General features: G+C 43.9%; 1 protein-coding gene across 2 annotated transcripts in view; it reads left to right on the forward strand.

Moving 5' to 3' along the window:
* Positions 1-2135: 2135 nt before the first annotated feature.
* Positions 2136-23374, forward strand: part of rxfp1 (relaxin family peptide receptor 1) — a 71839-nt gene continuing 50600 nt past the window's right edge. For both annotated transcript variants that reach the window (XM_086106104.1, XM_086106105.1), the window contains exons 1-2: positions 2136-2339; positions 15092-15232. In XM_086106104.1, the coding sequence (XP_085962230.1) occupies positions 2258-2339; positions 15092-15232 (223 nt within the window). In that variant the 5' untranslated portion in view covers positions 2136-2257. The remainder of the gene's footprint in view (positions 2340-15091; positions 15233-23374) is intronic.

Raw genomic sequence — 23374 nt, forward strand, 5'->3', positions numbered from 1 at the left:
CATTTTACGCAGAACCCAGTGAAGGCGAGATTTTGCAGCGACAACATACAGTATACTCACAAACACGGAAAGTACTTGTCATGCAGTTGCGGGAGAAGTGAGTGTCAAACTAAGACTCCACATTTCCCACTTTTCTAAGAGACTGTGCTTGGAGGCATTTATTGTTGTCATAAAGGATGAACGCTTTAACCTTCCTTCTTATCCTCAATATTTCTCAACTCAAGCAAGTTATTTCAACATTATGAGGCATTCTTATTTTCCTGATTGGGGATCAGCGATGCATTTATTTGACAGCGGGGTGTATTTTCCTCGTGGGAAACTCAGTGGATTTCGATTTTTTTTCACATGGCTCCTATGATACCAAAGCTACTGAACTTGAAACGATTGTGTGACAGATTTCAACATTTTAAGTGCTTCAGCAGTTTTTGAGGGAGGCATTTATATTTCCTCATACATTTGGGGTGATAATGTAACCTCCTCCTGCCACTCAAGGTCATGAGTATTAGGCTATAGAAAGTCATTCACAAAGTGCAGTGTTGCACATTAATTTTCCTGGTTGGGAAAAGGGAGGCCTTGGGTGGGGGAGTGGGAGGGGGGGTTGTTGACTAACTGGAGAGGCAGATTTCAACCTTCTTCCAAATCCTCATAATGTCATAGCTCTTGAAAGCCAACGTGCATTTTTATCCTTTACTAATGGGGAACTGGAAGACATTTATTCGAGAGTGGCATTTATTTTCCTTCAGTGGATAATTAAATGGATATGAATTTTTTTTTTGCTGATTTATGATCCAGCTTTTGAGGCCTATTTAGAAAAAAGACACTCCAGTTTTCGAGGGACTGTTTTACGTTATTTGGTGGTAGGTGTCTACCGCATTCGAGGGAAGCATTTATTTTTCGCACAAATTGGGTGTGAAAAATTAACCGATCTCTTAATATCCCTCCAGTGATGATATTTTCTGTATCTGAATCTGAACCTCCTTATACTCATGAGCTACAACAAGCTGCGCACATGTGGGACCACCCATTTTATTTTACTCAGAAGAAAAAGGGAGCTATTTATTTTGGGGCTCAGCTTCATAGTACATTCTCAGTAGTAACTGACCTGCACAAACTACGAATTGTAACTACGAATTCAGAGTTACTACTTATTTTTATTGATTAGCTCAAATATCGACACTTTTTACCTTAGGGAGGCGGTTATATACAGTATCGGCTCTAATTCCAACAAATGTTTTTTCTATTTAAGGGAGGCATCTATTTTTCCGAATCAGTAGTTTTCTTAAAAATGTCCATGTTTCATCACTACTGGCTATGAACGGAGATGATTGCATTCATTGCCTTTTTTTCCTTTTTCCTGAAGGAGGGGGGAAAGGAGACATCTTTTTGAAGTGGGTGTCCAACAGGGGTGTCAAACTCATTTTTGACGTGGGCCACATTGTAGTTACGGTTTCCCTTGGAGGGCCGTTATGAATTTTGGGATAGCCTATAAATGTTTAATCCCCTCCACATCTTACATACACAGCACACAACAAATTGATGGATTGCTAGTTTTAAAATCAGAAGTCAAGAATAATGACTGTTATTGTGGATTACATATGAATTTGAAATTTTGGTTCTGACTTTAGCAAGCATCATGGAACGTGACATGCTTGATTTGCTTTTGCGGGCCACATAAAATGATGTGGCGGCCCAGATTTGGCACCCGGGCCTTTGACACCATAGTGGACAGTATATTTTTTTCAGACAGTTAACATTGCTTGTAAACAACCGTGCATGTTTAAGGAAGGTGTATTTTTTTTTTGACGCCAAGGTTTTGTCCTTAACTCTTCATATATGATCAATAGGGTCTATGAGCTGAGATAACTGTCGTTATCTGTTTTTATTTTTCTCAACGGAGGAAAAGGGGGCTGTCTATTGGAGAGACGTTAATTTGTTTAGACCCGCAATTAACTCAAACCACAAATTCAATTTTCCGTGAATTCGACACATGCACACTGAGCAGCATGAACAACTGCAGCACTGGGAACCTTTTTATGCATGCCCCTCCTGCAAGAAGCCCCTACGCCCCCACCCAACCTGTTTGGCGCCTCCTCCCGTGCGTCAGGGATCCCCTTTCAGTCGCTGTCGAGCGAGCGCATCGGCTGCTGTAATCAGCCAGCAGGTTGTTGTGCCAGCTACCGTGTTGTTTCCCCATCTCAAGAGTCACGCCGACTTGCTCGCGACTTTTGGTGGGTGGGTGGGACGAACGACGACGACAATGAAGATGGTGATGATCGGTGGATGGTCAAGTGGCGTGGCGCAAGTTTACGTTCTCCTCGTGGTGGCCAATGCCGTGTCCGGTCAGTTCAACTTTTCACCTGCTTTAATTGATATCTCGTCTTGTTATTGTGTGAGCTCCTTACGACAGTGACCTCGATTGCTTTTCAAGTTGGAGCGAAACATTTTGAGCTAATTAAGTTGATTTTCACGTCCGCTGATTCAATGACGAAAGTACCACATTGACCTCCCATTGCTTTTTAGTGCACTGAAATTGTAATAGCGATCAAGACCACCAATGGTTTTGAAAATACTCCCTTTCTAAGCCTTTAGAAAATCCAGCAAATGTATTGTAATGTGTAACTAACGGCATTAAAATGACTTCCAGATAGCGCAAGGGTATGACTGAATGAGTTGCCTTTGAAAAATCTATTGCTTTGAATAGTGTCCTGCCAATTAAATCCAACCTTTCGAGACCACTTCAGACCTGCAATCGATTTTGAGCACGCAGCACCGTTATTTCAAGGCCAATCAATCACATTAACTATCAATTAACTTGTACACTGATTAAATGACTAGGCGAAGTCACACAATCCCCAGATTGGTTTTAAGTACACTACATTTGTAACACGGTGGAAAGATGTCAAATGGTTTTGAAAACTGTCTTTTAAATGCCAGAAGACCTCTCAATTATAATTATTTTTTAATATCCATGCACCCATTATCCAAGCCGCTTATTCTCTCTCGCTGGAGTTTATCCCAGCTGTCTTCGGGCAGTAGGCGTGGCACACCCTGAAGTGCTTGCCAGCCAATCAGAGGCACACATAGACAAACAACCATTTCCGCTCACAATTACACTTCGGGACAATTTAGAGCAGGTGGTCAGAAACTCAGAGCCAATTTTTTTACTGTGTTACTGCAAAGAGGCCCCCCCTCTGGTTGATTCAAGTTGCTCTATAAACACAGTTGAGTTGAGTTGTACAATTAACAAAATATAACCATTTAATCAAATTTCACCGTCGTACCGGCCCACCGAAGGAAGGTGTAACCCCAAAGCGGCCTGTGACAAAGATGAGTTTGACACCCCTGGTCTAGATCTATTCGCAAAATGTAGGTTATTATTAAAAAAATACTCTTGGTGGTAAGTAGGGCGGCGGTGTCCTGTACGTACTTAAACTCTGCTTAAGCAAAGAGGCCCCCCCCCCCCACACACATTTTTGCCCAAAGACCGACTTTTGGAGCGACCAACCTCCTACGATCGACCCGATCGCGCACGTACAAGATATGAACACACACGACCATGCACTCGCGCACATATGCATGCACGCCACAACGAGCAACAGCCAGAGCGCCCAAACATAAATGAAAGCTAAAGACACAAACACACAAATCTTTTTTTTCCCCCCATTTCCTCCTCACACCGATCGCAGTCGACTTGGGACCAGTCTGCTGGCTCTTGGTTGATTGCTATCGACGTATTGGGCACCCCTACCTTAAAAACAGAGGGAATTCGCTGACTAGCTTAGCACTTAGCGCCATTGTCTGCGCATGAGCGGTGATTCAGTCATCTCATTGGTTGCCCTCTATGTCAATCAAGTAACGGGATTGGTGATAGGCACCGTTGTTTGAATGGCAGCGCCATCGCCGAGGCGTTTTCGACAATCGTCGCGTGAAAGCCCAGTAGCCGCATTGAACCAGCCAAAGAGCTGCATGCGGCTCGCGAGCCGCGGGTTGGCCACCCCTGATTTCGAGTGTTCCATTAACCTGCTATGTTATGTTTTTGAAATGTGAGAGGGGAGTACCCCGAGTAAAGCCACAGGCAAGGGGAGAAGACAGGAAGACCGGAATCGAACTCTGCATCTCTGCACTGTGCGGCGGACATGTTAACCAGTTGATCACTTTGCCACCCTATTTTTTTAATAGTGCACCTAATTTTCAAGACTCAAGACGACCGCATCGATTGAAATACACGAGGAGGAAAATGTTCCCTTGATCCTGTGCTTCCATTGGTTTTTAAAACAGTGATTCCATCACCTTGCAAGACCTCGAATGGTTTTGAATGTGTCACACTTCCGATGTCACTCAATTAGACATGTAATCGTTTTCAGAAATATTGTGATTTAGAGACTATCTATTCCCAATCCTGAATTTTTATGCTCATGCTAAAGCAATAAAAGTACAGTCATACCTCGGTTTTCGACCATAATCCGTTCCAGAAGGCTGTTTGAAAACCGATTTGTTCGAAAACCGAAACCACGCTCTTTTAAAAAAAAAAATTCTTTATTGAACACGTCTGTGCACAATGGAACGCTGCACGAGGAAGCGTCACTTCCTCGTCTACCCGAGGAAGTGTCACTTCCTCATGTAAGGAAGGCAAGAGGAGTCAAGTGATGCATTCAACTGCGCTCAGTTTGTTCGAGAACCGAAATTCGGTCATCATCCGAGGCATAAAAAACTCAATCTTTGGTCAAAAACCGATTTGGTCGAGAACAAAGACGTTTGAAAACCGAGGTTTGACTGTAGTGACTTGCCGCCATCTTTTGGCATCTCAGTGCCAATGCATTATGTTGAAGTGACTCGATGAGCTTCATTTAATCCCGGCATGTTGGTGCCAAGGTACCATGGTGAAGTGAGTTGAGGCGCTTCATTTGGACAAGAATAGTGTCTTTCAACACCGGCCATTTTTGAAAAGTCACATATTTTCCCGAAATTCCCGACAGTCACCCCACTACTGACCGTAAGGAAACCAATCCGGAGAGATAAAAGTTTGCGCCCTGAAGTGCCCTCATGTCTGAAATTCTACGCCCCCGTCTCGAAATTTGACTGCAGATTTTCATTATTAGCTGGAGAACACTTACTGCACTTTTACAAGAGGATGGTACACGAGCATTTGTGTTCCAGAAATCGTCAACCTTTGCTGGCGCTTGCATGCAGACAAAGATGCCTTTTATGCTTTTAGAACAGCCGGAAAAAAGAGAGGATATGTACGTACAGTAGTTCTGTACATCAATCCTGCATAGAAAACCCATCTTTGAAATACCAATACCTCAAAATCAGCAGGACGCCGTAAAGATTTCCTCCCTTGCTCATCCGAGTGCATGATTTGTCTGCCGCAGTTACGGCTGCTTCAAGCCGGAAAAAAAGCGTGAGAAAAGAACATGAAGATGGATGGTGAGGTGTTGATGAGTGTGTTGTTGACTGTTGCACGGGTCAAACAATCAGTGAGGTTTCAGGGCATAATTGTGCTCTTCAGCAGATAGAGGCTGTTGAAAAGCTAAGGAAATCATGGTGGTGATGCCTTCAGTTTACCCAGAATGAGTTCGTCACCATGTGTCAACAGAGAAGAAAAAAAAAAGTACTTTTCAGTGTAATTGTCAACCAATCTGTGAGCTTTCAGGGTTGATTTTGACGTTTTTGGACACAAATCAGAAGAACGGGGCACAGAAATAAACGGGCAAGATAATGATAGTGAGGTGCTTAATTGACTTGTTGAGCATTTTCTCATGGGATGTACTGTAGAGAAATAAAAACATGTTTTAGGTGCAATTTTCCACTCGTTTTGTGCTTTGAGGGCTTGCTCTGACTCATAAACCCGTAAGATAGAAAAATGAAGACGATAATGGTCGTGAGTTGTTTCATTTACCTGTTGAGAATTTTTGTCACAGGATCTAGAGTAAAAACAACAGTAAGTTACTTCTGAGGGCAATTTCCAATCAATCTTTCATTGATTATTTGGACACTGATTTAACCCATAAGATGCAGAAATAAACACTTATTCAAAGAAAGAACATAACAGTGATGAGATGAGTACTTTTTTGTCCTGGTGGGTGTAAACAATAAAAATGTACAGGATTGGGGAAAAATATCTTGGTTTGTCTTCGAACTTTCAGAGATTTGGGGGACTCGTACACCCATAAAATACAAAGAAAGGTGCTAAAAATGGTAGTGCGGTCTTTAATTTTTCTGACAGTGATGTTGACACAGGGAATATCCGTCATCTGAATCGTTTCATCCTCAATTCGCCTTTCAGGGAAATTTCCCACCAATCTTCAATCTTTCAAAAACCTGTAAAATATAGGACTCGTTCTGAAATGGGGACGATAATAGGAATGAGCATTTGTCATCTGAACTGCTTGATCCCCTACTTCACCTTTCTGGGAAATTTCCCACCAATCTCCAAGCTTTCAAAAACTTGTAAAATAGAGACAGTTTTCTCAGTTCAAGAAAAAGAAATGACTGGAAGCGAGTTTCTTAGTGGACTTGATGATTTTGTTTGTGAGCATATTAGAGTAGAGAGTAGTAGGGCGTTAAGATCAGGGGATGTCATTAATATTTGTCAAATGTGGGCATGTGAAGCCTTTTGTGACTTTTCGGTGATTACGAGCTGTATAATTAAATTCGATATGACTTGCCTAGAAAAAAAGCATTTTTTCAATATTTTTCTTTGAGATTCCAGAGATTTTTAGTATTGTAAACATTTTTTAGAACGATAAATAATAATTGTGCGGTTTTTAGCCGATTTGTGGACTGAGCAATAACCCTGTTTATTTATTTATTTTTAATGCCATTTTTTTTGGTGCACCTTTGAGTTCTATTCCTCGACGTGTTTTCATGAATGTGAATAATGCAGCATAGATGTAATTTTAGCACGATGAATGATTTGACATGAAAGAGGTTGTGGCAGCATGAAATGAAACTGTCACTCAAATGCCAACTTGGTTTTGGACTCAGGAGTGAGTAATACTGTTGCTGTTTTGAGTGTGCATGTGCACATACCTATGTGGGTGTTTGATTTTATTGTAATTATCTTATAACATAAAAATAAACACTTTTCACCGTTTCAGGGACAGCAGTTACAACAGTGGAAAGCTTACCTTATATTATCAGGTTGCAGGGTGCATGAAAGGGGACTCTCTAAATCAGGGCCGGCCAATCCGCGGCTCGCGAGCCGCATGCGGCTCTTTGGCTGGTTCAATGCGGCTCCCGGGCTTTCACACAATTGTCAAACGCCTCGGCGATGGCGCTGCCATTAAAACAATGGTGCTGAATACAGAGAACATACTATGTCAGCCTATCACCGATCCCGTTGCTTGATACACATAGAGGGCAACCAATCAGATGACTGAATCACCGCTCATGCGCAGACAACGGCGCTAAGTAGTAAGTGCTAAACTAGTCAGCGAATTACCTCTTTTTTTAAGGCAGGGGTTCCCAATATGTCGATCGCAATCGACCAAGAGCCGGCAGACTGGTCCCAAGTCGACCGCGAGCGGTGGCAGGAGGAAATGGGGGGTGGGGATTTGTGTGTTTGTGTCTTTAGGTTTTATTTATGTTCGAGCGCTCAGGCTGTTGCTCGTCGTGGCGTGCATGCATACAGTATGTGCGTGAGTGCATGGTCGTGTGTGTGTGTGTGTGTGAGTGAGTGTATTCATATGCTTCCACGTGTGCGATCGGGTCAATCGTGGGAGGTTGGTCGCTCCAAAAGTCGATTTTTGGGCAAAAAAGTGTGTGGGTGTGTGTGGCTCTTTGCAGTAACACTGTAAAAAATTGGCTCTTTGCCTCTGACTGGTTGGCCACCACTGCTCTAAATGCATAATGACACTCAGTTTAACCCCAGCGAGTCCAACTGTAAAATGATCACTGTATACAGTATATTAACTTTGACAACAACAATGCGTACGTTTTGGATAAAACTTTTCCTTGTTCTTGTGCTTTGCTCCTTTTTATTTCATAATTTATTTTCCTGAGGCATCAACACAGAAAAATGCAGATTAAAAATAGATATTGAAATATTTAAAATGGGGGGGGGGTGAATAGGATAAGACTTGTAATGCTGGACATATTATTTTTACTTTTTTTTTAAACATGAATTTTAAAAAGATATCTGGAAGAAAAGAGAAAAGCCAGCAGAAGGAATTTTCAGGTTTTTTTCCCCCTCATCCTAACAATTTAAATATAGTTTTGCACCTTGGGTCAATTTGACATGAAGCATATCGAGAGCATTCTGAGTTGTTATTTTCAACTTGTTTGATCGTTCAGAATAAAAAAAGATGGCCTGTAGTGTAAATCTTATTGATGGTTACGCATAGCAAACAATACACAACTATAAGTAAGGCTTTTCACATGAAGGTCTAAAAGTGGCGTTCGATACAAAATGGGCTGAGAGCTTGTGAAATTGTATCCACTTTGGGTGGGTGTATGGTGCATGGTGTGTAATGCGGGGTCGGGGGGGGGGGGGGGCATTATCCGCCACTTTCGCTCCAGCACGCTCCAGTTTGAGTCAATACCCGACAGACTTTTTAAGTGTGGGCGTACCCGAGAAAGCCATTACACACACAGGTCGTATCTTTTCTGCAGGGCTGCCTTGGCAGTCTGCCAACATTTGGAAAAGAAAGATTTTTTTTTGTTTGTTTCCCAAAGGTCAGGCTCTGGTGAAGGCTTCTAATAGCACACAAATTGAATGTTCTGGTTTGCACAACTCCGAGTTGTACCCTTTTTTGCAGTTTTTACAGATTTGACTCCTCTGCGGAAACACCATAAATTTCGTCTGGGACAGGGGTGCCCAACCACTGGTCCGTGGACTGGTGCCGGGCCGCGCCCAATTTGGTACCGGGGCACACAGAGACAGACCAAGATTGTATTTGTTTTGTTTTGTTTTTTGTCTTTGCTGAGCATCAGTCAACCATTCCTATGCGGGATTTGTGCACGACACTAGTCAAACGGAGTCCCCCTTTCTAACATTGGTTTGCAAGTTTGAATAAACAAAATCCACCCGTAGATGAAAGAAGCAGCAGTACACAGAAAGTACTGGAACAGGAACAAATTGACAAACGTACATCTAAACGTGCAGCAGATGAAGCTGTTTGACGAGAGAAGTTGCACCCCTGGCGGTATCTCCAGAGCGATGTTGAGGAGGAAGCTGTCTCGCAAAAAAACTGTTGAATGATTTGAACAACAAGCACCCAAGTTATCAAGTGGAAACCTTGAAAATGTGAGAAGTGTTTGCACAGCCTGCCCACGTAAACATTCGAACAGTGGTTCTTTAACCTTGTTCGAAGTACCGAACCTAACCTGTTCATCCAGTTCATATGCACATTCACCAAACCCTTCATATATATATACAGTAGTATAGCGGCTGGATAGCTCAGTTGGTAAGGCTTGGCGTACGGGAGACGTAGGTTCGAATCCCGCTTGGGGCAAAAAATGAGCACATAACACCATCCAGTGTGGGTCCTTGGGCAAGATCCTTCACGCTAATGCCTACCTCATACAATGATGAGAGACAATAAAATGAATGACATGCCGGCTCAGACGTCGCCCGGCCAAACAAGGTCTGCGTCAGGTGCTGGGGAACCAGAGCACCTTGATGAAAAATGGGCTACTGGAACAAAGCGGAGATGGGCGAGAGGCGATAACATGGCTCTGTTGGAATGCTACTACTCAAGCAACCCTAGTCAGAGGGGTTACATGCAGAGAATGTGGGCTAAATGGTTACTTCGAAACCTACAGTCACGGTGACCACGAAACAACTAGTAGCTCAGTGTTCCAACATCCACAAACGGCAACTGCTGTCACAACTTGAGATTGATGAGGTACAACGCAGGTCCCATGGTGCAGGGCCCCAGGCTGCCAGATCAGAGGAGGAGGTCATACCAGAGATTGGGAGGCAAGCCCCAGTGATGCAGATGATGAGATTGGGAGGCCAGCCCCACTGAATGAAATGCTGAGCGAGGCAGCAACTGACCTGAAAGCTAAGATCCGCCTGGATTGATTACAAGAAAGCCGATGACCCGATGCCACATACATGGATCACTGAATGCTTCGAGTTGTATAAGGTGAACAGGACCCTAAGAGCCTTCGTTGCGAACTCGATGAGGATGTGGAAAACCACACTTGAAGCCAATGGCAAGCCACTTACCCAAGTGTCCATCAAATGTGGCATTTACCAAGGTGATGCACTCTCCCCGCTGCTGTTCTGCATAGGACTGAACCCCCTAAGCCAAGTAATCACCAAGACAGGCTATGGATACCGCCTCAGAAATGGAGCTACGATCAGTCACCTCCCCTCCATGGATGACATAAAGCTGTATGCTAAGAGCGAAAGGGACATAGACTCCCTGATCCACACAACCAGGATCTACAGCAGCGACATCGGGATGTCATTCGGGCTTGAGAAATGTCGTCGGATGGTGACTAAGAGAGGAAAGGTAGTCCGCACTGAAGGGGTCTCACTCCCTGAAGGAACAATAGCAGACATTGAGGACAGCTACCACAAGCCAATGGCAACCTCGAACTGGCAACAAGGAAAGCGGCTACGGCCAAATACCTCCAGCGAGTGAGGCAAGTCCTAAAAAGCCAGCTCAATGGCAAGAATAAGACCCGGGCAATAAACAGCTATGCCCTGCCAGTGATCAGATACCCTGCAGGAATAATAAGGTAGCCAAAGGAAGAGATTCAGACCACGGACGTTAAGACCCGAAAGCTCCTAACCATGCATGGGGGGTTCCATCCCAAATCCAACACCCTGAGACTGTACGCAAGCCGAAAGGAAGGAGGACTAGTGAGTGTGAGAGCCACTGTCCAGGATGAAACATCCAAGCTCCATGAATACATCAAGGAGAAGGCTCCAACGGATGACGTACTCAGAGAATGTCTCAGAAAATGGGGAACAGAAGATGAGGCGCTGGAAGAGGGACCATCATGGGAGGAGAAGCCCCTTACACGGGATGTACCACCGGACCTTAACTGAAGTGGCCGATCTCAAGAAGTCCTGTCAGTGGCTAGAGAGGGCTGGCCTGAATGACAGCACAGAGGCACTCATCCTGGCTGCTCAGGAGCAGGCCCTGAGCACCAGAGCCATCGAGGCCCAGATATACCACACCAGACAAGACCCAAGGTGTAGGTTGTGCAAAGAGGCACCTGAGACGATCCAACACATAACTGCAGGGTGTAAGATGCTGGCAGGGAAAGCCTACATGGAACGCCATAACCAGGTGGCTGGCATAGTCTACCGAAACATCTGTGCGGAGTATGGACTGGAGACCCCAAGGTCAAAATGGGAAACACCTCCGAAGGTGGTGGAGAATGACAGAGCGAAGATCCTGTGGGACTTCCAGATCCAGACTGACAAGATGGTAATGGCGAACCAACCAGATATCGTGATCATAGATAAAGGGCAGAGGAAAGCCGTTGTAGTGGATGTAGCGGTCCCAAGTGATGGAAACATCAGAAAGAAGGAACACGAGAAACTCGAGAAATACCAAGGGCTCAGAGAGGAGCTGGAGAGAGCCTGGAAGGTAAAGGTGACAGTCGTGCCTGTGGTGGTCGGAGCACTCGGGGCAGTGACCCCCAAACTAGATGAGTGGTTGCAACAGATCCCGGGAACAACATCTCAGTCCAGAAATGTGCAGTGCTGGGAACAGCAAGGATACTGCGCAGAACCCTCAAGCTTCCTGGCCTCTGGTAGAGGACCCGAGCTGAATGACCGACGGACACCACCCGAGTGGGAGTGAGACGAGGAATTTTACAGTATATATATATATATATTTTATTTTTTTTTACAAATTCAAGACATAAAAACACATTTATTAAAAACAAAAAAAAGAATAAAATTTCAAAATATAAGTATTCGTTTGTGACCCAGCCAGTGATGGCCAAGCGGTCGTGTCATAACAAATTGACATGTTGAGTTGGGTGTGTCTTAACCTCCATGGCAGAAGCTCCGTCGAACCCCTGAGACTGATTCAGCGAACCCTTAGGGTTCGATCGAACCCAGGTTAATAACCACTGCATTAGACATTTAGTCACTAGTTACTCGCCAGCAGCCGCCAGATGAAAGTATCATTCAATTGTGTCATCTTTTGATCAGTCACGTTTGCAAGTAGCAAGATGCTAACGCGGTATCTCGGATTATAACTAAAAATATTTTGTTGACATGATAAAGTGTATTTATGACTCCTAATTGGTTCATTTCTTTGTAGTTTACCTTGTTATTTTATATTATTCTACATTTGTTGAACTATTGAATGATACCGTTTTAAAGGAATAAAAGAAAATGTTCATAAAACCTTGACTCTATAATTATCTTTGTTGTCAGTACCAGTACTTTAAAACTAGCAATTTAAAAGCAGTTTAAATAAAAAAGGGTTGCCATTCTGCGAACAGCATCTACTTGTGACAAAAATTAGGTTGGGGAGCCCTGTTCTAGGAGACATGTGCCCCAAACAACCTGTCAGAGATTTTCACCGGGACAGTAAACAAAGGCTCGACGCAGGAACAGATCGACTTTCACTGCCGGCAGGAGGTGCAGTTCTCCATGAAGCCACTCGGTGTGCGCTTCCCACTGTCACCCGACCTCTGCAACCTCTGCCGCCATGTTTATTGACCTTATATGCAAATTACAAGGAATATAGCAGAAAAACACTCCCATCTTCATTAACATGCCACCCCCCTGGACGGACGGCCCCATTGGGTCGCCCCTCAGACAAAGCATTGTCTTGGTACCAGCACCAACATCCATAAACCAACAGAAACGTAGACATTTTAACAAGCGGTGTTTCCATAAACTGACACGTCTGTGACCTGGCTCGTGACCCTTTCTCATGATGGAGCGTACAAGTACTCCCTTCCGTCCAAAGTTAAATCGTCCTTTCCAAGTTGTCAGATAACAGGCGCCAGTGTGTCTACTAGTGAGGGTTAAATCTTTCTCTCTGAGATGTAGGCAGGTACCATGCGCTCGGGTCCCTTGACCTCCCTGATTCTCTGTGCTTCCATTGTATGCAAGATGTTCTGAACACAAGCATTTCGAGGTCAATCAAGCATGTAGCAAGATGAAACTTTAAAACATGACAACGTTGTGTTTGTCGATCCTCACATTACCTCATGTGACTACCTACGTGTTTCTTCCATCCTATCAGAGGTGATTGCTCTAAGACTGCAAGGGAAGGTCAGCTTCCCCTAAAATGTCAAAAAAATAAGTGATCAAATATATGTGTGTACATACAATTGTGTGTACATGTCATTGACTAAATATGCGTTCGACTTTTGTTCAGAATCAGCTTCTTATGACTGGTTACGACGCGACTCTCTTCTCATTCATTCCCGCAGCTTCACTGTGCTTGAAACTGTGTGGATGCTGAGCGTCTACAGCGCGGACACTGGGTGTCGAGAGAGTTCAGAGCCCGTTGTCCCAATGCATTGAAACGAGACGAGTCATTGGAAAAATGCTGGTTTTGTCCCGCCCATCGGACAGCGAAATGAGCCAATCACTGATCTTTTGGTGTCGGCATCCGTGGGAGCATTTTTCAATTCTCATTCTGTTCTGAGTTGAACTGGAGACTTCTAATAATCTTAGCGACACTCTCTTTGTTGAAATCGACCAGCGACAGATTAATATTTTATTTCTGGTGTGTTTTATTGTAGTTGCTTGTGTTCGCAGACTGACTTACAGTATATCACCATTTAAGACCCTGGAAAAGATGCCTTGTTGGTATGACAGGGTCACAAATCATTTTCTTGAAAAGGAACGCAGAGTAGAATTCACATATAAATAAACGGACGCATTTTATGACGTAGGCCGAAATTGAGCTTCCCCACCTTGACAGACCAGCATCCGCCACTGCATCCTATATGCCTAACCTCCTACCTTCACTCATCACTATGTGGCTCCCGGCCTACCGACAGACCGACTGACCTACCTACTACCTTTATTCAACTACCCATCACCCGACCTGTGTCCACATCCATCAGCAATGCTTCCTCAGGGAAGTGCAGTGTGATGTGGAGCAATGTTATTTAGGTTGATAGTGACTGGCGGCGGTGTCGAAATAATGCATCATTCTTCATAGAATGTTTTCACAACAGCTGCAGCTGTAACAAAGCGCTTTACAGAACAGTTAAGATACAGTCACAAAAAGAATAGAAAACATAAATGTCAAACAGTGAGAGAATCAAATCAGTTTCAGTTCTGCATGACTGCAGCCACAGAAATAAAACCCACCAATCTCACACCCTTGCAATCCCGCAGAGAAGATTTCTTTCATTTTTATTATTGATGTCTTTGGAGCGTTTGTAGAGTGTGTCTCTGTATGTTTCTTTTTACTGGAGGGTCACAAGAACTGGTTGGCAGATAGGTAGATATGAAGTCCCCTCCAAAAATATTGGAGCGGCAATGTCAATGACTTTGTTGTGGTTTTCCACTCAAGACATTTGGGTTTGAGATGAATAGGGAGGACTTTTATTTCATGGTATTCACATCTAGATATGTTAAACCACTCAAGACAGAGCATCTTTTGATTGATGCCACCCACTTTTCAAATGGGCAAAAATATACTTCTGAATCCATTCTGCTGTGACCATCATAAGTTAACACCATCAATAAAGACTTGGAAAAAAGCATTACATATGCCATACCGCACGATGCTTCATCACCTAAAAGAATCAGAAGGCCAGATTGGATTTTACAAAGAAGTACCATAAATAGATTGTTGAGCCAGAAAAGTTTTGGAACAAAGTTTTTGTAGACCACCACTGAGGTCAATTGAATAACCCACAAACCATCCGAATTGTGGGTGTTATTTTGTACAAAGCAATCCAACCTTTTGGGTTATTTTGTGGACTATTCACTGTACCCAACTTTTCGGGTGCATTAAATAATCCAAAAAATTGGTTCAAATTGACCTGAGTGGTGGTCGTTCCCTTTTTGACTTACAAATGGGTTCTTTTTAACGCAACAGTTTTTAGAATGTGTAAAAGGTGATTAATTCCTGTCTACTTACACACCTACCTGCCCGTCTACTAACAACCTACCATCTTTCCTCGCTGCTTTCTTTTCCAGCTGCCAACTTGACCGAAGAAGCGTCACCTTCGTGCCCCCTTGGCTACTTCCCGTGCGGCAACCTGAGCATGTGCCTGCCACAATTGCTGCACTGCAACGGTGCTGATGACTGCGGAAACCAAGCGGACGAGGAGAACTGCGGTGAGCCACTTCCCCAGTCAGTCAGCCAACCTTTTTTTGCTGTTGGTTTTTTTTCTGCCCCCACATATGTCATAAGATAAGATAAGAAATCCTTCATTAGTCTCGCAATGGAGAAATTCCCAATTCACAGCTGCAAAGTTATGAAACGAAGAAGTAGAAGAACAAAATATAGGAGCTGCTGGAAAGGCAGCCACTCTCGCGGCGCCATCTTGAAGTCAAAATAACAAAATAACACAACACAACACATACGACACAGACAGTCGTGCAATCTTAATCACTTTTCCTGCATACACTTTGTTGTTTGAAGCAATTATAGATGAAAGAGGAGAGGATCAAAGAGTACTTTCACCAGTGGATCAGAGACGTCATGCTGAAAATGTGCACGCGTCTGCTACAAGCTAAGTTCGACAGCAAACAAGAAGATGTAGCGTCCATTGACGAAAAGAGATTGGCTCACATCTCTTTTCCCACATAATCCGCTTCAACTCCAAGCCGCGACTCCCAGTTCCACATCCGCATCGGCGCTCTGCGCTGGTGATCCTTTCTTCTCATCGTCGGCTCCTCAAAGGTCTTGCACCCATCCAGCCGCAGGCCGTCCAACAGCACCGATCTCTCCGCTGAACAAAGCGGGGCTGTGTAAAATGCTGCCCATTACAGGCGCAAAAAAACACAAGTGCCCCAGAGCTGTCCATTAATGACAGTCAAATGGCACCGACATTTCTCCCAATCAAAAACAATGCTAGTCTACCCATGCTGCCGAGAAGGCACAACCACAAAGCACCGAGTCTCCTCCTTGAAGAATGTCGTGGCCAAAAAATGCTGAAAAACAATCCACATCCAGTCCAAATGACGCAACAACAAAGACAACGTGACAAAACAAACACAAAAACAACAACAAAAAGCAAGGCTCATGAGAGCACTTGCCGATGGCTGCCTACTCAGGCGCCATCTTGGACTAGTTTCATTTCTTCATATTGTCACTCTGGAAGGCTCCACACGAGTGGAACACACTTCTTGTTTTGGAAAGGTACATATGAGGTAGATTGCTAGGTAGGTAATTATATCTAAGGTAATAGTATTTCAGTAAGAGGTAGGTTGATCGGTAGGAAGGTAAAGGCAAAAAAAGTTGATAAATGAGGTTAGTGTCAAGTCAAGTCAACTTTATTGTCCAATGTGCTCTCTGTGCAACATGCAGCACAGATGAAATTTCTTTCCTCTCAACCACAGGAGAGAGAGGAGCCGCTGTGGGTACCCACACCGCCATCAACGGAGAAGTTAACAAAATAATACAACACAACACATAAGACACAGGCAGTCATGCAATCTCAAGACACAGGCAGTCATGCAATCTAAACCGATTTTTCTGCAAACACTTTGTTGTTTGAAGCAGTTATAGATGAAAGAGGAGAGAATCAAAGTGTCCTTTCACCAGTGGATCAAAGACGTCATGCTGAAAATGTGCACACGTGCTACAAGCTAAGCTCGACAGCAAACAAGAAGATGCAGCGTCCATTGACGAAAATGTGTGTAATAGGTCGTAAGAGTTCTGTTCATCTGTAAATATGTACTGGTGGGACTGACTGGTAGAAAGGTAAATCGGTAGGAGGTTGATCGATATGTTCATGTATAATAGGTAGGTGAGGAAGAGGTTTGTTTATTGGTCGGTGAGTAGCGAGGTAAATACGTAGTCGCCTTCATACATGTGCGCAAATGTAGATATCTAAATAAGAGGCATGAAAATAATGTTCAATCCATGTATTCTATGAAACACTTTTCATCTAGCCAGCCATTTTCTGAATTGCTTATCCTCAATATTAATAAAATACATAGGGGACAGTAACAGCCATTTCCTGTTTAGCTGTGTGTTTAACATGATATATCATTTTCTCTCCAGACACTTATTAACTTGCCTGCTATTTTGCTGTTATATGAATATGCTCCCCTTTAACGCAGTTCCAGCAAGACTTGTGGAAGATTGTACTCAATCACCAAAGCACTTAATTGCGGTCTTTCACAATAACATTAGGTTATCTTTTATCAATTAGCATGGCTTCTCTCGCTGTTAATTCAAGTCAAGATGGCGCCCGAGTAGGCAGCCGTCGGCAAGTGCTCTTGTGAGCCTTGCTTTTTTTGGTTTGTTTTGTCACTTTGTGTTTGTTGTTACGTCGTGTGGACCTGATGTGGACTTTTTTCAGCATTTTTTGGCCACGACGTTCATCAAGGAGGAAACTCTGTGCTTGGTGGTTGCGCCTTCTCGGCAGCATGGATATACCAGCACTGTTTTGCCTGGGAGGAATGTCGGCGCCATTTGACTGTCGTTGCTGGACAGTCCCGGGGCGCTTATGTCTTGCGCCTGTTACGGGCAGCATTTTTCACAGCCCCGCTTTGTTCAGCGGAGAGATCGGTGCTGTTGAACGGTCTGCGGCTGGATGGATGTAAGGCTTGAGGAGCCGACGATGAGAAGAAAGGAGCGTTAGCGCGGAGCGCCGATGCGGATGTGGAACTGGGAGTCGCGGCTTGGAATTGAAGTGGATTTACATGGGACAGGAGATGTGAGCCAATCTCTTTTTCGTCAATGGACGCTATAGCTTTGCGTTTGCTTTCAAAACTTAGCTTGTAGCAGACGTGTGCACATTTTCAGCATGACATCTCTGATCCACTGGTGAAAGGACACTTTGATCCTCTCCTCTTTCATCTATAACTGCTTCAGACAAAGTGTATGCAGAAAAGTGGTGAAGATTGCACGACTGTCTGTGTCCTATGTGTTGTGTTGTGTTATTTTGACTTCAAAATGGCGCCGCGTGAGTGGCTGCCTTTCCAGCTGCTCCTATATTTTGTTGTTCTACTTCTTCCTTTCATAACTTTGCTGCTGTGAATCGGGAATTTCTCCATTGCGAGACTAATAAAGGTTTTCTTATCTTATCTTATCTTAATTACTCCTACTAAACCCTCCGTGAGAACGATACTTGTAAGAAGCATAGCTTATTCGCCGCTATGGAGGCTGAATTAGGACCAAAACCAGAGCATGTTGTTTAGCCGCAGTAATATTAGTCGGCCAGGTCTCATTGCTCGATGGCTGCTGCGTCGTAAGTAGTACCGATCTTGCCTCGACCTGCCAACCACCCGCACGTAGGTGACCTAAGCAATTTTTTGGGACCATTTTCGCAGTTCAATCATCAGAAAACTAGAAGGTAGGTTGCCAAGTAGTTTGCTCGATAGATAAATTGGTTGTAGGTCGGTAAATAGGTGGGAGGTACCTAAAGTACAGGAGGTCTTCTTAAAGAAAAACTAACATTTTGGGGGGAGGCTAAATTCTTACTGGTCGATTAGCGATCAAATCCTTATGTCATGCAATGAAATATAAATTAATTATTTTAAAAATTAGCGACTGTGATTTTCTGGATTTTTGTTTTAGATTCTGTCCCGCATCGTTGAAGAATACATTTGATACAAATTACAGACCTCTACCTGCTTTTATAAGTGGGAAAATGTCAAAAACCAGCAGTGTATCAAATACTTGTTATTCCAATGTACCGTATTTTCACGACCATTCGACGCACCGTATGGTTGGGCGCAGTCTCATTAATGGGTGCTATTTCTGTATTTTACACATAGACAAAACGCACTGTATTATTGGGCGCGATTTTAAAGTGGTAAAACATACGCCAGCTTAAACATACGGCATGCATGCGCGCACGCTAAAAACACGCTATCTTGTAGCATACGGTAGCATGCCAAGACTTACAGATACAAGCTAAAAACACGTTTTTAAAAAGGCAACGAAGCAAAACGGAGTTCCGTTGTATTTTATTTAGCCATCGTACAATGTACTCACGTTTTTCGATCAATCATCACCCAGAAATCCATCAAAGTCCTCATCCTCTGTATCAGAATTGAACAATTGTGCAAGTACCGGTAATCCATCAAAAACGCCGTGTTCCCTCTCGTTGTCAGTCACTCTCATTGCCATGTGGCTCCACAGAAATGATGCCGGCTTTGCCAAAAGCTCGGACAACAGTGCAAGCAGACACGTTCGTCCAAGCAGCCACAATCCGTTCGCAAATTGTGGCCTAACTCGCTGCCTCTCACTCTTTGTAAAGTTGTGTTTGCTATCGATCATCGATTGTTCCCATGCCGCTCGCAACTTTACTTTGAACGCCCGGTTGATGCCGATGTCCAGCGGTCGGAGTTCTTTAGTCAAGCCTCCGGGAATAACGGCAAGATCAGAGTTCATTTGCTTGACTTGGTTTTTCACCGCTGCTGTGAGATGGGCACGCATGCCAAAAGCATAACCGATGGCTTGAAGTTTGAACTGAGCTTCGTAGGCGTGTCTCTTTGTAGAATTTATTTTCGGGGGTTCTTAGAAACCAAAACCGAAGTTGTTTTGCAACAATGCACATAGCCACACTCTATACAGGTGTTGGTACCTGCTTGTAGCGTCGCTTTAGCATCCACTTACATGCCCACCCTTCACTCATTGGCGGCCTGCTTCCCCGCATGCCTGTCACTCACGTCTGCCTTTTCTCTCTCTCTCTTTCTCTCCATATATGTATATATACACGCCCACCCTTCACTGATTGGCCGACTTCTTTGCCGCATGCCTGTCCACAGTCACTTCCGCCTTTTCTCTATATAAACAGCGTGTCGGCTGTCAGTCAGGTTTTGGAACTCAGCGCATAGACAAGACGCTCCGCATCATAAGGCGTCCTGTCCATTTTGGAGAAAATTTTAGACTTTTAATGGCGCCTTATAGTCGTGAAAATACGGTATATTGTACACAGCAAAAGTGGGGGTGGGACAGGTGGCCTTGACAACAACAAACTGCAGTCGTCTTTTTGTGTGTGTGTGTTCACAATTCTAAGGAAGGTGAAAAAGTTGTGTCTTCACATCACAACAGATGTCTCAATCCAGGAACTGCACAATTTTGAAAATTCTGTCATGGTTTCAGATATCTGGAACAGAATCGGATACCACAAACCTAGGCAAGCATCAAATCTTGATCACAAAAGTTTATTAAAGGTCAACTGTGAAGTAATTTTAGAAAATCCCAAATAAAATACTTTTATGTCACAAGTAATTCAACAAAATATATTAAATAAAGGCAGCCCGGTGGACAAGTGGTTAGCACACCTACCTCACAGTCCACGCACTCATAGACGAACAACCATCCGCGCTCACACTCACACAGAGGCACAATTTCGAGTGTTCCATTAACCTGCCATGCATGTTTATGGAATGTGGGAGGAAACCGGATTCCCCGGAGAAAACCCACGCAGGCAGAGGAAGAACATGCAAACTCCACACAGGGAGGCCGTAGCCGGAATCGAACCCTGCACCTCTGCACTGTGAGGTCAACATGCTAACCAGTCGACCACAGTGCCACCCATTAAATAAAGCATTAAAAAGAATTCCTATTTCGTAAATTTGACAAAGTGATGCTTTTCCCGAAATGAGATCCTGATGAGCATCAAACCCGGAAGTGTGACATCTCTTCAAGACAACAATCATGGGGCTCACTATGGAAAGTGGACAAAGCCAGTCAGAAATCATTTCGGAAAGCGATGTTTCAAACTTATCTGAGGGCATCCAGCTGTTTGAAGAGTTAGAGGAAGAGGACGTTGTTGGTCAGGTGTATGTTGGACCATACATGTACGAGCCAGATGCTCAAGATGCAGAAAATGTCGTGCCTGAACGGCTGGACGCAGAGTAGAAATGAGACCCGTTGGGACTGGAAGAGCGGTAAGCTACAGAGACTGCGCTGATTAGCCTAACGATATTATTTGCAATTCGATGCAGTGCTGTGCTGTAAACTGCGCACGATGGGATTACCTACTTGGTCCATGCATTCCCGCTAGCACTGAGAACACAATTCATCGTGGGTTGGTGTCCTACATTGTCATTGCTAAAGTAGTTCTGCCGGCCACTCTGCACCTTATATCGGCAACATTGTTAGTTGTACACCATTTTAGAGGATTCCATCTGTGCACTCATATAGTTTGAATGTTTTCGTATAGAATTACATCTATGCACACGTTTTTATAAACAGCCAGAGTTATTCATTGATTAGCACACCTACCTTTTTTGCAAATCCGGTTGCGAAAGCCCAGATCTTTGAAGTGCTTGTAACAAAGGATGCTGCTCAACACCTGTGTGAAATATATTTGTTTTGCGACAACAAACCAGTATCTTTCCAATATTCTGGTCCATTTACATGCCCTGTTCTTTTCTTGTAGCCACTCAACCGTTTGCGTGAATGTGAACAGTGGATCGCTACAGCGTCGAGGCATTTCGTCAAATAACTAAATAACAATGGCAAAGAGCAGTTAATGGGACAATCACTAATGCAGTACAATGAATGACTGGCATTTGGCATTCTGTAAATGACATCACTCGCCGAACAAAAGCATTTTCGTTGTTATGCGCGTCACTATGGCTCTATGAACCTGGGTGGGTTGCCTTCAAAAAAATGAAGAAAAGTATCCGTGAAATAGTTTTAACCCTAAGTACCGTATTTTCACGACCATTCGGCGCACCGTGTTGTTGGGCGCACTCTCAGTAAGGGGTGTTGTTTCTGTATTTGACACATACACAAAACGCACTGGATTATTGGGTGCAGCCAGGCATGGTAAAACATACGCCATCTTAAACATACGGCATGCATTCATGCACGCACGCTAAAAACACGTTTTTAAAAAGGCAACGGAAGCAAAACTGAGTTCGGTTGTACTTTATTTCGCCATTTTACAATGTACTCACGCGACTGGTACCTGCTAGGGGCGTGCCTTTAGCGTGCTCTTACACGCCCACCCTTCACTCATTGGCAACTGGTACGTGCTAGGGGCGTGCCTTTAGCATGCTCTTACACGCCCACCCTTCACTCATTGGCGACTGGTACCTGCTAGGGGCGTGCCTTTAGCATCCTCTTACACGCCCACCCTTCACTCATTGGCGGACTTCCGCAAGCCTGTCATCACTCACTCTGCCTTTTCTCTATATAAACAGCGTGTCGGCCAGAGGTGCTCTCAGTCAGGCTTTGGAACTCGGCGCATACACTAGACGCTCCGCATTATAAGGCGTCCTGTCCATTTTGGAGAAAATTTAAGACTTAATGGCGCCTTATAGTCGTGAAAATACGGTATTACTCAAAAGATGGTTGGCCAAGTTTACTTCACAGCTGACCTTTTAGCAAAACACAAGACCGACAAAGTCCAACAAATGACACTGGGAAATAAGAACCAGGACAAAATGCAATAAATCAGAAACGCCTGCAAAAGGCAAGGACAAAAAATGAACGTAAATTGTTTGTCCCGAAAAGGACGGGTGTATTGAGGCTTGCTTCAGTTAGGGGAGGAGCTGAAAATGATGGTGTTTGAAGCCTCGCTGGCTGGTGTACTATGTGACTGATTCGGGAAATGCTTCAGTTTGTTGCACGATTTTTGACAGATTTGCCCCTCAGGCAGTGGCTCCATGAAGGTTTGTTGTGCGCGTGTGTGTGTGTGCGCATGCGTCTGTTTGTTAGTCGTGGCCATAACATCGTTCGGACAAAGATATCATAGTTTGGAAACTTTGTAAAATGTTATAGTCGCATTTAGCTGTGCGAATGTAGTCATTACATACTCATGGAAATACTTACAAAAGATGGTTAGTATGGTGTTCGTAACAGGGCTGAGTTTTAGTGTCGCGAATGAGCGCGCGACTTTCAAATCAGTGGACATAAGAGGTTTGACATCAACCCTCGGTCTATCTTGTTTATTTTATTCAATGGTGAGGTGTTTGTGTTCCAAGAAAAGTGACTACAATAACATCTCACTGGGAAGGAAAAACATGCTGTTGAGAAATGCTCTATAAATAAAGTTGTATTGTACCATGTGACAGGATGGGAAATATTTACTCACCCAGAATAAATATATCATATATATATCATAAATATATCCTACACACTTTATTTTGAGAAATCATTTCATCATACATTTTTTTGTATTTTGTCATACCCAAGAGTCAAAACAGATGCGAAAATCATCAATTTCAGTAGTGCAACACGCCATTGTGTAGGCAAGCTCCAGCTGCGTGCAATTATACACAAGCAGGTGGGCTTGGGTGCACATGAAGCATCAAGAAACGAACCACTAGTGCACAGGTGTC

This window comes from Hippocampus guttulatus, chromosome 2, assembly GCF_054856545.1.
Source record: "Hippocampus guttulatus isolate MCC_2025c chromosome 2, RoL_Hgut_1.0, whole genome shotgun sequence".
Classification (NCBI taxonomy): Eukaryota; Metazoa; Chordata; class Actinopteri; order Syngnathiformes; family Syngnathidae; genus Hippocampus; species Hippocampus guttulatus.